The sequence below is a fragment of the Natrix helvetica genome (genome assembly GCF_964273705.1).
Source record: "Natrix helvetica genome assembly, chromosome: 2".
NCBI classification, from domain to species: domain Eukaryota; kingdom Metazoa; phylum Chordata; class Lepidosauria; order Squamata; family Natricidae; genus Natrix; species Natrix helvetica.
This window is the reverse complement of record NC_138552.1, coordinates 92,115,095-92,127,992: the sequence shown is the minus strand read 5'-3', so window position 1 is coordinate 92,127,992 and position 12,898 is coordinate 92,115,095. Positions and strand designations below refer to the sequence as shown.

Sequence of the window (12,898 nt, the reverse complement as noted above, 5' to 3'; positions counted from 1 at the left end):
TATCTATCTATCTATCTATCTATCTATCATCATCTATCGGAGAGAGAGAGAGAGAGAGAGAGAGAGAGAGAGAGAGAGAGAGTTTTCCAGCATAATTCTGGAACACCTCACACAATTTCAACCAAACTTGGTACACAGATGGCTTACTCTCTGGAAAAAATACTGTGAGGGTACGACACCCCTAACACCCCTTGGTGTGCGTGTGTGTCCTGACATGCAGGTGGCACGCAGAGCCCTCTCTGCGAGCCGTCGCCCCAGCTCAACTCCATTGCGCATGTGCAGCAAAGGTGGGTTGCTCCCGGTTTGGCCGAACCAGCAGTAGCGGGGCCGGGAGGCTCTGCCCACCCACCCGCTTCTGCGCATAAGCGTCTCAAGTGTGTGCAGGAGCGCGCCCGAACCAGCAGTAGAAAATTTGGCAACCTACCACTGATGCACAGGGGTCATGTGCGCATGCAGAGTGTGGGGGGAGCACAGGGGGGGCAAGCCCCCCTGTGGCCCGTTTTTACTCCCAGGAGGCTGCAGGGAGGCCTACTAGGCCTAATGGGGCACGTTGGGAGGAAGTCATGCATGCATGGGTGGGGGTCACCTGGTGTGTGTGTGTGTGTCACACGACACTATAGATATAATTTATTCCTTTTCCTGTCTAATACAGGATTAGGATAAACACCCAGGCAATGCCAGGTTATCAGCTAGTCTTTGATAAAATCCAATTATACATGGTCTAACTATACTAAAATTATAATCCATAAACTGTGAGGCCCATAGTCAGTTTATTATTAAAAGGAAAAGGAATAAGCAGTGCAAAGGATTTGCCACATTTGTTGTATAAAATAGCTATGGTGGGTTTGATACGTGTTTCAGATGAATCCCCAGTGCTGCTGTGCAGAATCTAGCCACCAGCGCTGTAATTTAGGACTGTTTATCCTTAAGCAGCCACTGGTGATAAACATTGTCGGAACGGCCAGGATATAGTCTCTACCAATAATAACATCCATTTAAGTTACAAATCCAATACTAGCATGGAAGAAATCTATATCATGTTTTGGTACATTTTTTTTTGAACAGGCAATTCCTGTAAATTTTATCCTGAACTGCCTACCCCAGGCCGCTATGATTTCTATCTATACAATCATAATAAGTATTCAAAAAAAATACCTTCGCAGAATGGTATCAAATGGCTCCATTCCCCAGATTCCAAACATGTAACTTGACTCACTCCTTTTAGCTGGTAGCCCTTTTCACATGAAAACCTGATTTCACTACCAACAGTGTAGCTGACTCCATGCGAGCGACCATGTTCAGGATCTCCTGGGTGTTTGCATTTTACGGGTTCTTTGGAATCAGATATAAGGTAAAACAGAGCTTACTGACATCAGGTGTGGCTCAAGTGCTTAAAAATGAAAACAAATCACGCAACATTGAAGTAGGCAACTTGGCAGGGTAAAAGCCCAGACAAAAAAAAGCATGGGAATGCTCATCAAACTCTTTGAAGAACAGTTTAGATCAACCTTAGAGTCATTTTTTCCATTACTTGGAATTATACCACTACTGCAAGTTGTTCACCTTGCATCATGAGATATTTTCTTTACTATTTTCAACACTATACTAGTGTCAGGCTACAAAACCAAGAAACAGAGTTATTTTTAAGCAGTTTCCTTTAGTGTTCCTTACCTATAGATAGAAATCTTACCAAACCAAAGCAGCTACTTGCATCATTAAAGATATACTTTGAGAAATTCTAGGAAGGAGTTATCCTGACCCTCTTGCATTTTTTTTGCCTTTTTGCCATTTCTGGGTTATAATTGTAGCTATCTGTGTTAAATTTATGACAATTTTCCCAAGCCAAAGGACAAATGACAAGTTACCGGGTCTAAATTTGCTTGGAAATAATTATGCATTATCCATTGAATATATGATTTAATAGACCATATCACTTTAGGAAAAAAGATTCCGTTTTAAGATAAATAAGGTGTAATATGGTCTTAATGAAGGATTACTAATAATCTTTTATCCTGTTAATAAAATATTTAAGCCAGCTCCACTTAACCCTTATACCAATTATATTGTTGTGGTGGTGCAGTGGTTAGAATGTAGTAATGCAGGCTACTTCTGCTGACTGCCAGCTGCCAGCAGTTTGGCAGTTCAATTCTGACCAGTTCAAGATTGACTCTGCTTTCCATTCTTCCGAGGTTGGCAAAATGAGGACCCAGATTGTTGGGGGCAAGATGCCGACTCTGTAAACCACTTAGAGAGGGCTGTAAAGCACGGCTATCGCTATACTACACATTTTGGGAGGCTGGTAATCTGGAATTTCAGTGATGGATTTCGAGAGGAGGACTAAAATATAACTATGATTCTATAGAATACAAGCAATTTTCCATGTGCCTATTGAAACAGTTCTGCATTCCTGCTCCTTTACCTGCACATTTCTTGCCGTCTCCTGTATATGGGTGAATGCAGGTACATATGTAGGATCCATTTGTATTAAGGCAAGAAGCATGGGAGTCACAGTCTGAACCAACTGCACATTCATCAACATCTAGAAACAAAGAACAGTATTTCATGTTATTCAGAAAATGTCACTCTCTTTCCCTTCACTTTCCTGTACTGCTTCCAACAGCCCCTGCATCTTTTTCACTCCAGATTATCCTTATAATCTAATCCTTCTAATCTCTTGAAAGTCTGCTCCCATTCTCTTTTTCTGCCTCTTAAGCCTGGCACTCACAGAAAACACCAAATGCTGTTAACTTTTCTCTGTCACTTTCAGTAAATTCAGTCCAACTATGTAGGTTCCCTTTTGTAGTTCTCCTTTTGAACCAAATGGCACCTAACTATGATTGCCCTCATGCATTCTTTACCGTCTTTCTTCTTCACCGTTTTAATTTTCTAGGCCATTCTGATTAAAATCCTGGCCTATTTTATCCTTTTCTTCTTCTCTGAAGTGCCATGAATGTGGCCCCATCAGAGTCCAGTTCGGACGATGAGGAGTTGGAACTGTTCAACAGGGCTGGCACCTCTCCCTTGGTATGATCAGAGAGGCCAGAAGCTGAGGACAATGCTGTCCCGGGCCCTTCAGGTCAACCAAATGGAGAGCTGCCTGCTTGCACAGACATAGGGGAGGGTCAACTGCTGACAGGCAGCAGATCACCTCTGAAGAGGAACAGCTGCCTCTTTTAGCAATCAAAATTCCAATTCCACTTGGGGGTCGTAAGTCCAGGACTAACTATATCAGAACTTAGTGTTCTTCTTCCTGAAATTAGTTTTCTAGGAATGAGACTAAGTTCTGTTCTCTTACAAAATATTAAAATGCTGGTTATTTTAAGATCTTTTGAAAGTAATCTGTGGAAAAAAATGTGGATGCCTGCATTTTTCTTTCTTTCTTTCTACACAAAGTACACATGGTGCTTTATAAGGATATAATAAAATGTACGCAAAACTGCTGACTGAGGCAGATTCTGAGTGATGACAAAAATGCAAACAGACATTCTCTCTACTGTAAGCAATTCTCGAAAGTTATCTAACCAAGTTCTGTCAAAAAATGTAATGGATATATAAACCTACATATGTGAAGAAAAGCATGATGGACCACATATCTCCTCCTACCAGAATAGTCATTGGTGTTTTTCCCCTCCTCTGGCCTGAATCAATGCACCACCCATCAAGAGCAACAACTGGAAGATAGTTCAACCTCCCACATAACAATTTTATGTTCAAATAGGAAGGTTGAATCTGTACGCATTTTCTATTAAATGTCTGTTCTATACACAGTAACAATTAAAATTTATAACCCTAATTATTACAAAGTTTTTTTTTCTTATGATAAGGAGATCATTTCTTTCCTTTTAGGCCACCAACTTCTAAATGTATGTAAGTAAAGGAGTCCCTGTAGATTTTACTCTGCTAATCATGGCTGACCTTAGGGGGCAGTGCACATCTCCGTTTCAAGGTCATTGAGCCAATGTTGTCCAAAGACGTTCCCATGGTCATGTGGCCACCATGACATCACGCTGTAGCATGGAGATGCAGCGAAACACAGAGCGTTGTTACCTTCCCAGAAAAATAGTACTATTTATCTATTCGCTTTTGCATGCTTTTGAATTGCTAGATTGCATAGCTAAATATATGTAGGGCAGAAGTGATTTTTTTTATTTGTAGCGAATTGGCTGGTGCCTTCCTCAAAGATTTGATTGTTTGTAACTTCTAGGTAAATTATACATTTAAATGGTTAAACTACTCTATATGTTTTAATGTTTGTTGATTTGGTCTTGGACCATAAATTAATAAATAATGATTTCCCTTATCTACCAGAATCCAAAGACCCACAAAACTGTATATACTTCACAAGTTAACTGTTTTTATAAATCCTATGGAACATGTAAGACTTGAGAAATCCAAAGAATCTTTTTAGATCTTGGATCTATGCTTAACTGACATATTACATATCTGAGTCACAAGTGTAAGCCACAATAACATGTCGTGCATCATGTCATCACTGCACCACTTATATCAGTGATGGCGAACCTTTTAGGCACCAAGTTCCCAAGCTGCGTGTGCACCTGCCCAAACTAAAACATGCGCATGCGAATGCACGAACATGCAGATAAGCGTGAACATGTGCATGCACAGATATGCATGAACGTGCACATGCAGACATGTGTGAACGTGTGCATGTGCAGACATGAACGTGTAGGCAGACATGCATGCATGTGCAGCAGAGATCTGAAGACCGGCTGGCCAGCGAGAGTCACGGCATCCCAACATCGGTAGCACGGCAAGAGGTAAGATCTTTTTCTTTTGTGAGCTTCTGTTTCGTCGTTTGCAGGGAAATAGAAGCTCACGAAAGAAACGCCACGGAGATCTGACCATGGTGCGCGTGCCAGCAGAGAGGGCTCTGCGTGCCACCTCTGGCATGTGTGCCATAGGTTCGCCCTCACAGACTTATATGAAGCACATAATTTGTGTCAGTTACAGTATGTTGCAGCTAATATGCAGCTGATATGTATTACCCCATTTTGTGCAATGGCATACTTAAAATAAGCACTTGGCCTTATTTTCGGGGAAATCTTATTATTTTGCATATTAAGTTTTTTATTTTGTATATACATGTATACTATTACATAGCCAGCATCATATTGTATTATTAAATGCTTACGTCAATTTACCTTGCCATCAACTCCCCAAAACAATTATTGGCTCTTCTGCTCTCCATAAACCATATTTATACCTTATCTATCACTTTCTTCTCCCTCTCTCCTCTCCCTCTCTATTTCCTTTCTTCCCTCTGTCATCCTTATCTACTTCCCCTTCCTCTCTCCCCCTTTCACTCCTCCTTTCTCTCCTCCTCTTCTCCCGTCCTCTCTCCTATCCCTCTCTTCTTCCCTTACCTCCCTCCTCTATTTCACACTCTTCATCTCATTTACTTGGTGTATTTCAGCTTCTGAGCAAGCTCCATTTTATGTTGATGATATTTATAATTCCTTTTCAATATACATATTTAATTTTAACATATATCTTCTTCCTTTTTTTAAAGAAATAGAACAAAACAGTATACATATATAGTCATTGTGCTTTTAAACCCCACCCCCCAAATCTAGTTTTGGCCGAGATGTAGACCTGGTTACACTGCCCCGCTATTCTCATCATTAAATTTATATAATTATACATCCTTACATGCCCCCAATTTGTGATTTTATCTTTAAATCTCAATAGTTTCCCATTGTAAGTATATTTCATGTTCCCTCTCCATTCTTCCATATCTTGAGTTGGATTACCCTTAATTGTCTATAAATAGCAATCCTTGTTGTTCAATGTTCATTACAATTCCCTTAGTCTACTATATAGAATAACAAATGGTACACATCTTACTTTATTCATCATCTTAAAGGATATATATACACATATACATGTTTCATATATTTTAACACATGCTTAATTGTCCTTTTATTGTCATATTCAATCAATTAGTAACACAGTTTAATTATCATGATAAAAAGTGAACTACAAACTTCTGCTTTACAATCTCTCCATATTAGTTTCATATTTATCCATTATTCCATGTCTTTTGACCTTTATTTAATTATCTTTCCATTACCATATTCAATTAGTTAGCCACTCCATTTTATTGTCATATTTGTGAATAAACCCATCTTAACTTTATATTTTCCCATATAATAATTTCTAGTTGTCTGATTTTTCCTAGTAAGTCTTTTGTCCCACTTCTCTGTTCCTGCCTTCTCCCTTTTCTTCATTTTGACACATCCACCCTTTTCAATTTTCCCCACTCTACCGTCTTTTATATTTCTCTTTGTTGGGGCATAATCTCCTGATTCAATTTTCCTTAAGCCACTGTAAACCTCCAAAACAACTTTTGTCTGCTTTTTATTCCCTTTTGTTGGGATACATCTCCCCTTTACCATTTCCCTTATACCACTGTCAAGCCCAATGAAGTTTTTTGTCTGCTTTTTATTTCCCACTGTTTCTACCCCTTCATTATCTTCATTATCTTTCCCCCATTCTTCTTTCCCCTCTTCTTTAAATCCCTGCTTCTCTGTGTTCAGAATTCTATTTAGGCTTAATTTTATTGATTTTAATGGTTTATGCATATTTTTATGATTTCACATAGTTCTTCAAATCCCCAGCTTTCCATAATGTCCAGTTCCAAAGTTACAGTTAGTTTTACAACTCTTCTTTCAGAGTTCTGGTCCACCTTAAATTTATCTACTTCAACTGCTATGTGGAAGAGCGACGGGAGCCATCTTGGTCTTTTGTTCTTCCTTAAATGTCCAGTTCCAAAATTGCAGTTAGTTATGCAGATCTTATTTCGAGGTTCTGGTCTATCTTAAATTTAGCTAACAGTTTATGTAAAACCGGAAGAAAAGCTGCAGCCATCTTTATCTCTTTGCCTCCTGCTTTTCCCAATTCTGATTTATGGCAGTTGGTTAATTAAAACTTCCCGTACAGTCAAGATTAGGTTATCAGTGAGAAGGTGGTGCTTTTTTTCTTGATTTTTCTCCCTAATTAGAGTTGGAAGAAGTTCAGACAAAAACCCTCGGGATGTTTTATTTCTATTTTCAAAACCAAATTTAGGGTTTATATTTAAGTAGGTTTGTCACTTCTTTGCTTTCGCCATTTCTGTCCAAATTATTTCAAAGAAATAGCATTTTGGGGGGGGCTGGTGTTTCAACCCTCCATTTTCCTTTTCTTTCTTTCCTTTTACCAACATTCAGATCTGTCTATTTACTGTCTATTATTTGTACTCTAAAGATTCTTTGCCTTTTCCAAGTTTTGATTTATGACTGTTGGTTAAATGAATCTTCTTACCGGTCTTTCATTTCGTCTCCTGTATGCTCCTGCTCAGTGCTTTGGCAGGAAGCCAGCTTCTGTGCAGCCAAGCTGCCGCCCCTGCTCCAATCCAGAGGACAAATCTTGGACCTGCGAGGGACCTGTTGCCTCCCTCTGGGTCTGATGAGATGCTGTTCCTTCTTCGCCCTCTCCCTAGGAATGTTCTGATCGAAAAAGGATCTTGGAACAGGTTTGTCAGACAGGGTTCACGTGAAGCTCTTGAGAGCTCACAACCCCCCACGTCTGTCCAGCTGGAGAACTTCCGTTAACTCCCAGATTTTATTATTTTTGAGGTGCAGGAGGCAGCGAGCATGGTCACCTCATGGCTGCTGCTGTGTTGCAATACTTTTGGGGACGGTTTATTTTTGGGGGAGGGCTTATTTTACCACATGTGCTCAAAAGACCGACTGGGCTTATTATCCAGGGAGGTCTTATTTTCGGGGAAACAGGGTAGTGATACAAGAAATGATACTTGCTCGTCTGTGGTCACTCATAGTCACAAAATCCTTAGAATTGGACAGGAAAGCATAGATTTAGCTTTTTATATTAACCATAAGGTCTATGTGGACTTACCAAGGCAAGATGGTGAAATAATGTTCCAGCTTCCATTGTCTGTACACAGCATCCTTGAGTCTCCCAACAAGTAATAACCACTGTTGCACTGGTAGGTTACAGAGCTTCCAGCAAAGAAATCCTCAGCCGAATAAAATCCATGTTCTAAAGGTGGAGGTTCTCCACAACTAATTCCTATACCCAGACAGTATATAAATGCACATGTAAACCTATTAGGGAATGACACATATTTATTTAAACACTTCTTCAAATGGCTTCATGAGCTTAAGTCCTAGTTCCTGGCAGCAAAGAATTCTATTTGTAGTTACATTAATAATACAAACTTCAACGTTTATGGCTGAAACCTAAAGAAGAAAGTGTGCCGGGTGCTTGTCTTTGCTTTTGGGATTTCACTTCCTGTACTGACTGTAGTCAAGCAGCAAGCACTTCCAAAATTTTCTGCTAAAAACACATTAAAAAGAATATGGAACCAGTCTCAACAAAACATTAAAAAAGCTACAATGGTCATGAAGAACAAATCCAATAAGCCCTTAACAATAAAATAACATCTCATCTCATGCACCATCTAACACACATGCCCATATATATGTATATGCATACACACACAAGCAAATTTATTCCGTAAACTAACAATAAATTTAGATTATATGAAAATAATTCAAAAAAAATACCCTGGGTGTCCCTAAGTGACTTCCATTCAATACTTTTTCTTTCTTTTTTTTTTTTGTCTGAAAAACAGTGTGGTATATCCTGAAGATAAAACTGTTACAAAAATAGCTGCTTACTTTCACAATGTGGAAGAGGTTGTGCCCACTGTCCTAAATTTAGACAATGTAAGACAGAATTTCCCACTATGTGGAAACCGGTGTCACAGTAGAGAAATATTTTTGATCCTGGCTTTAAAGTAGCTGATGAAGTTTTCAGGTGGGGAATGGATCCTTCTAAAGGTTGGCAATCTGTGGACAAATTAACATGTATGCACAATTTATATATATTATCCTCACAGAGCAAACACATTATTTACAGTGGATTTTGCAGGCAACCGACTCAAATTCTGTGATGGTAATTTGTGTGAGGTTATAAACAATGTAACGTGTATTGACTAAGCAAATTATCAAATTTGACACAGTTATCTACATTTTTACTGATCAAATATTCACGACTCCCCCTTTGATTAGTACATTAAAATGAAATGCCACTACATTGTACTGCCAAATCAACATTCCATTTTTAAGAGAAAGAAGATTCTGAGAATTATATTTTATCCATGTGGTAAGGAAGAATAAGAGAAGCATGGCTGGGTTGTGAATATTTACCAAAAAGAAATCAACTTTAAATCCTGCAATTCTGTACTCATCATTCTGGTTCTTCATATTGTACTAAATAAGCTACCTGCTTAAGTCTGTAAGTAATTTCTAAGGTCTCTTAAATTAAGAAGTGTTCTTCATTTCAATACTTAAGTTAAAACAATGATTATATTTTAAAATGACAAAAAACCCAATAACCAAAAAAAAAACAAATAACAAATCAAGAAAAAATTGAATTATTGTTTCATGAAGGCCAAGAAATATTTCCCTATGACCCAGTCCTAAATTTCATGCTTTCAACATCCTTAGTGCAGGAAACCATAAATATTTTGCTTGAGGTCCCAATGAACAGTTATTACACAACACTGGAATTTGAGGAATTAAGACTAAATGTTCCAGTCATTGAATGATCAAGTGTATCCATGCAAGGCCATGGGGATAATTGTATTTTTAGCCTCATGCCTCAGAACTAATACCAGTAAATTTAAAACATTTTTCTATGTGCTATCAGGGAATTATTTTCTTGGAAGCTCCTGCTCTGAGAACCTCTGTGTAGTATAAGAATATGGAATGACAGACGGAATTTCAGGATGCATTTTATAGTTAATAGGAATAATTGGAATAATAAAAACCTACTATGCTAGAATTTATTCTTGAACCACACTTACATGAAATTATATTCATAATTTATGCTATTTTAATTAATTTATTTGAACTTAAATAGTTTATTTCACAAACATTTAACTTAAAACATATTCAACTAAGGTAAATATTTACTACAAACTTTATAGAGGACTGAATTATATTAAAATATTATGTAATACTTATGTTTTTAAGCTGTTCCCTCAAATATATTAAATTATGTTTCTAAAATATTAATAAATCTTCTTGCCCTTAACAGCTCTCTCTTCCATTTTTCTACTGTAACATGACTGGTTTCTTGTTTCCATATGAAATATTGGCCACTCAGTTTGGTGTAATGAATTAAGAATATATGCTGTTACAGGGGTCCTCAACCCTGGGCTGCCACTCAGTTCTGGGCCGTAGCCCATTCGGAACTGTGCCGCACAAAAAGCGGGCAAGCGCGTTCGTGTCTGGAATTCAACTTGCACAAGTGGTGGACATGCACACTCATGCCGATCGCCTTTCCCTTTCCCCCTCTGCTGGTCCGCAAAGCTGGAAAGGTTGGGACTGCTGTCCTAGAATACAGGCAGTCCTCAAATTACAACAGTTCATTTAGTGAATGTTCAAAGTTACACCACTGAAAAAAGTGACATGATTGTATTTTAGGGTTACGACCTTTTCTAGCATTCCTCTGATCATGTGATCAAAATTCAGATGCTTGGCAACTGGTTCATACTTATGTCCCAGGGTCAGGTGATTCCCTTTTGCGACCTTCTGACAAGCAAAGTCAATGGGGAAGCCAGACTCAATTAACAGCTAGGTTACTAACTTAACAACTGCAGTGATTCACTTAACAACTGAAAAATCATGAAATCGGGCAAAACTCACTTAACTCATTTCTCACTTATCATCAAATTTGGGCTCAATGGTGGCCGTAAGTTGAGAACTACCAGTATATGTATACTCCTTGTTGCAAGAGAAAGTCAGAAATATCAACCCTGTTGATTTTCTCTTTCATTACACCTGTCTGTTGTAAGAGAAATAACTTTTATTACTGATTTTCTCTCTGAGACCTTTCTGAAACCATTCATTCAGTGCCACAGTTTTTCTGAACATGGTTTGAATGCAACTGTATGATTCTTCTATTAAGGTTTTGAAAGCGAACAAAAAGTCTAACCAGCACAGAATATGCTCCTGGGATCTATCTTCACTCTTCCAACAACCCCAGGAAGAAAATCCGGCCAAGCTAATACATTGCCTTTCTGGAGATTCTCTGGACAAGATGTAGCCAAGGACTTCACCTTAGAGTTCAAGAAAGAATAAAATACATATGTATTTGTCTGTGTTGTCACCAATTAGTTGGAAGCAAATGCAAAATACGGACAAAAAATGTTCACACACACACACACACAACCCATGCATATAAAATTAATTTCATTTTAATAATTTATTATTTTAAAATGGCATGATTAGGGTTTTGCAATGACCCTTGCTTTAAGTTTTTGCATGTATTATTTTAGAAAAAGATGAGATAGAAAACTATATTATCATGAATCACGCTAATGTTTTGCAAAGTATGTTGTGCTTCACTCACATATCTTGATTGAGTTCAACTCATTTGTTTGCCTTTCTTCCAGAAGCTCAAGGTGATTTAGTTAACCCCTTCTTCTCTGTTTCCATTTCTCCCTTAATAATAGGCCTATGATTACTTCTCCAATGCCATTTAGTGAGAAGCCCTTTTATTGCTAAGAAGTACATCAATGGCAAATTGCTTTTTGTCATATCAAAGGGGCCACAGCTGATCTGGAAGCTACAGAAATTGGCAGATAATTTTCTGCCACAAGTGAATGTACAATTGAATGCTTCATGAAAAGGAAGATAAATAAAAACAAAAAGGTCCATCCTTGTTCTTTTCTGTTTAGAATGTTCACCATGAACACATCCCTTTGAAGCATCTTCATAAATGGGTTCACTGATTATTCTGTATTTAGTTTTAGTTTTAATTAATTCATATAGCTAAAAATTGGCTATATTGGGCATCTATGCTGCAATACTCTTACTCCCATAGCAGACAGCTTTAATAAAATGGAACTTTCAGTAAAACCAAATCAGATTCAATATATTACCTGTTCAGGAGGCAGAGCATAACCCCAAATGTTCAGCTGGCTAATTGAGCCAACAAAAGACTCAGCTGGATTAAAGCCTTCTCCTCTTTGATCTTGCTCCTGTCCCAGTACTAATGCACCTCCACCTATTTAAAAGGAAAACAGAATAAGGATAACAAAGAACTTGACTTCAGCACTGTCATTCTAGGAGAAACTTTAGATTATAAGGCAGATTGCTGAGGGGGCCAGAACATGCAGTAGGCATTGTATATAAATATAAATGCCAAGCTCTTCGGATGTAGTTTTCACAATTCATTCATTTAATCATAGAAGTCCATGGGGAGAATAAGCAGGCCAAGAATGAAATTTTGTAATGCAAACTCCTCCCCTTATGCCCGTGTTGTCACTGCAATAGGAGAATGGAAAGCTGGAACTTGTGACATTACCACACATATTTGTTTATTTTGATGTAATCTGTAGTTAGGAATGGGTGCTTTCATGTATAATTATATAAAATTAGGTGAGTGTGTTGCAGTTTCAGTAGTGGAATTCAAATTTTTTTACTACCGATTCTGTAGACGTGGCTTGGTGGGCATGGCAGGGGAAGGATACTATAAAAATCTCCATTCCCTCCCCACTCCAGGGAAGGTTACGGCAAAATCCCCATTTCCTCCCAATCAGATGGGATTCGGGAGGCAGAGAATAGATGGGGTCGGGGCCAGTCAGAGGTGGGATTTACCGGTTCTCCGAACTACTCAAAATTTCCACTACCGGTTCTCCAGAACTGGTCAGAACCTGCTGAATATCACCTCTGTGCAGTTTGAAATAGAAAAGATAAGATAACCATTTGTGTCTAGGCAGATAGCAAGTGTTGCTCTCTTCTGCATCCAACAATAGATGTTTGGATTGATTTCAGATACTACATTTTTCATACAGGTTCACTCATAC

The 12,898-nt window shown here is 38.3% G+C and overlaps 1 protein-coding gene across 1 annotated transcript in view; it reads right to left on the bottom strand.

Annotated features, from left to right (window-relative positions):
* SVEP1 (sushi, von Willebrand factor type A, EGF and pentraxin domain containing 1) overlaps nt 1-12,898 on the bottom strand; it is a gene marked incomplete at its 3' end in the record, with an annotated part of 152,764 nt that overhangs the window by 43,082 nt on the left and 96,784 nt on the right. The window contains exons 28-33 of the mRNA XM_081943838.1: nt 11,972-12,096; nt 11,023-11,146; nt 8,700-8,870; nt 7,915-8,088; nt 2,420-2,539; nt 1,156-1,332 (exon numbers count right to left, since the gene is read on the bottom strand). Of these exons, the coding sequence (XP_081799964.1) occupies nt 1,156-1,332; nt 2,420-2,539; nt 7,915-8,088; nt 8,700-8,870; nt 11,023-11,146; nt 11,972-12,096 (891 nt within the window). The remainder of the gene's footprint in view (nt 1-1,155; nt 1,333-2,419; nt 2,540-7,914; nt 8,089-8,699; nt 8,871-11,022; nt 11,147-11,971; nt 12,097-12,898) is intronic.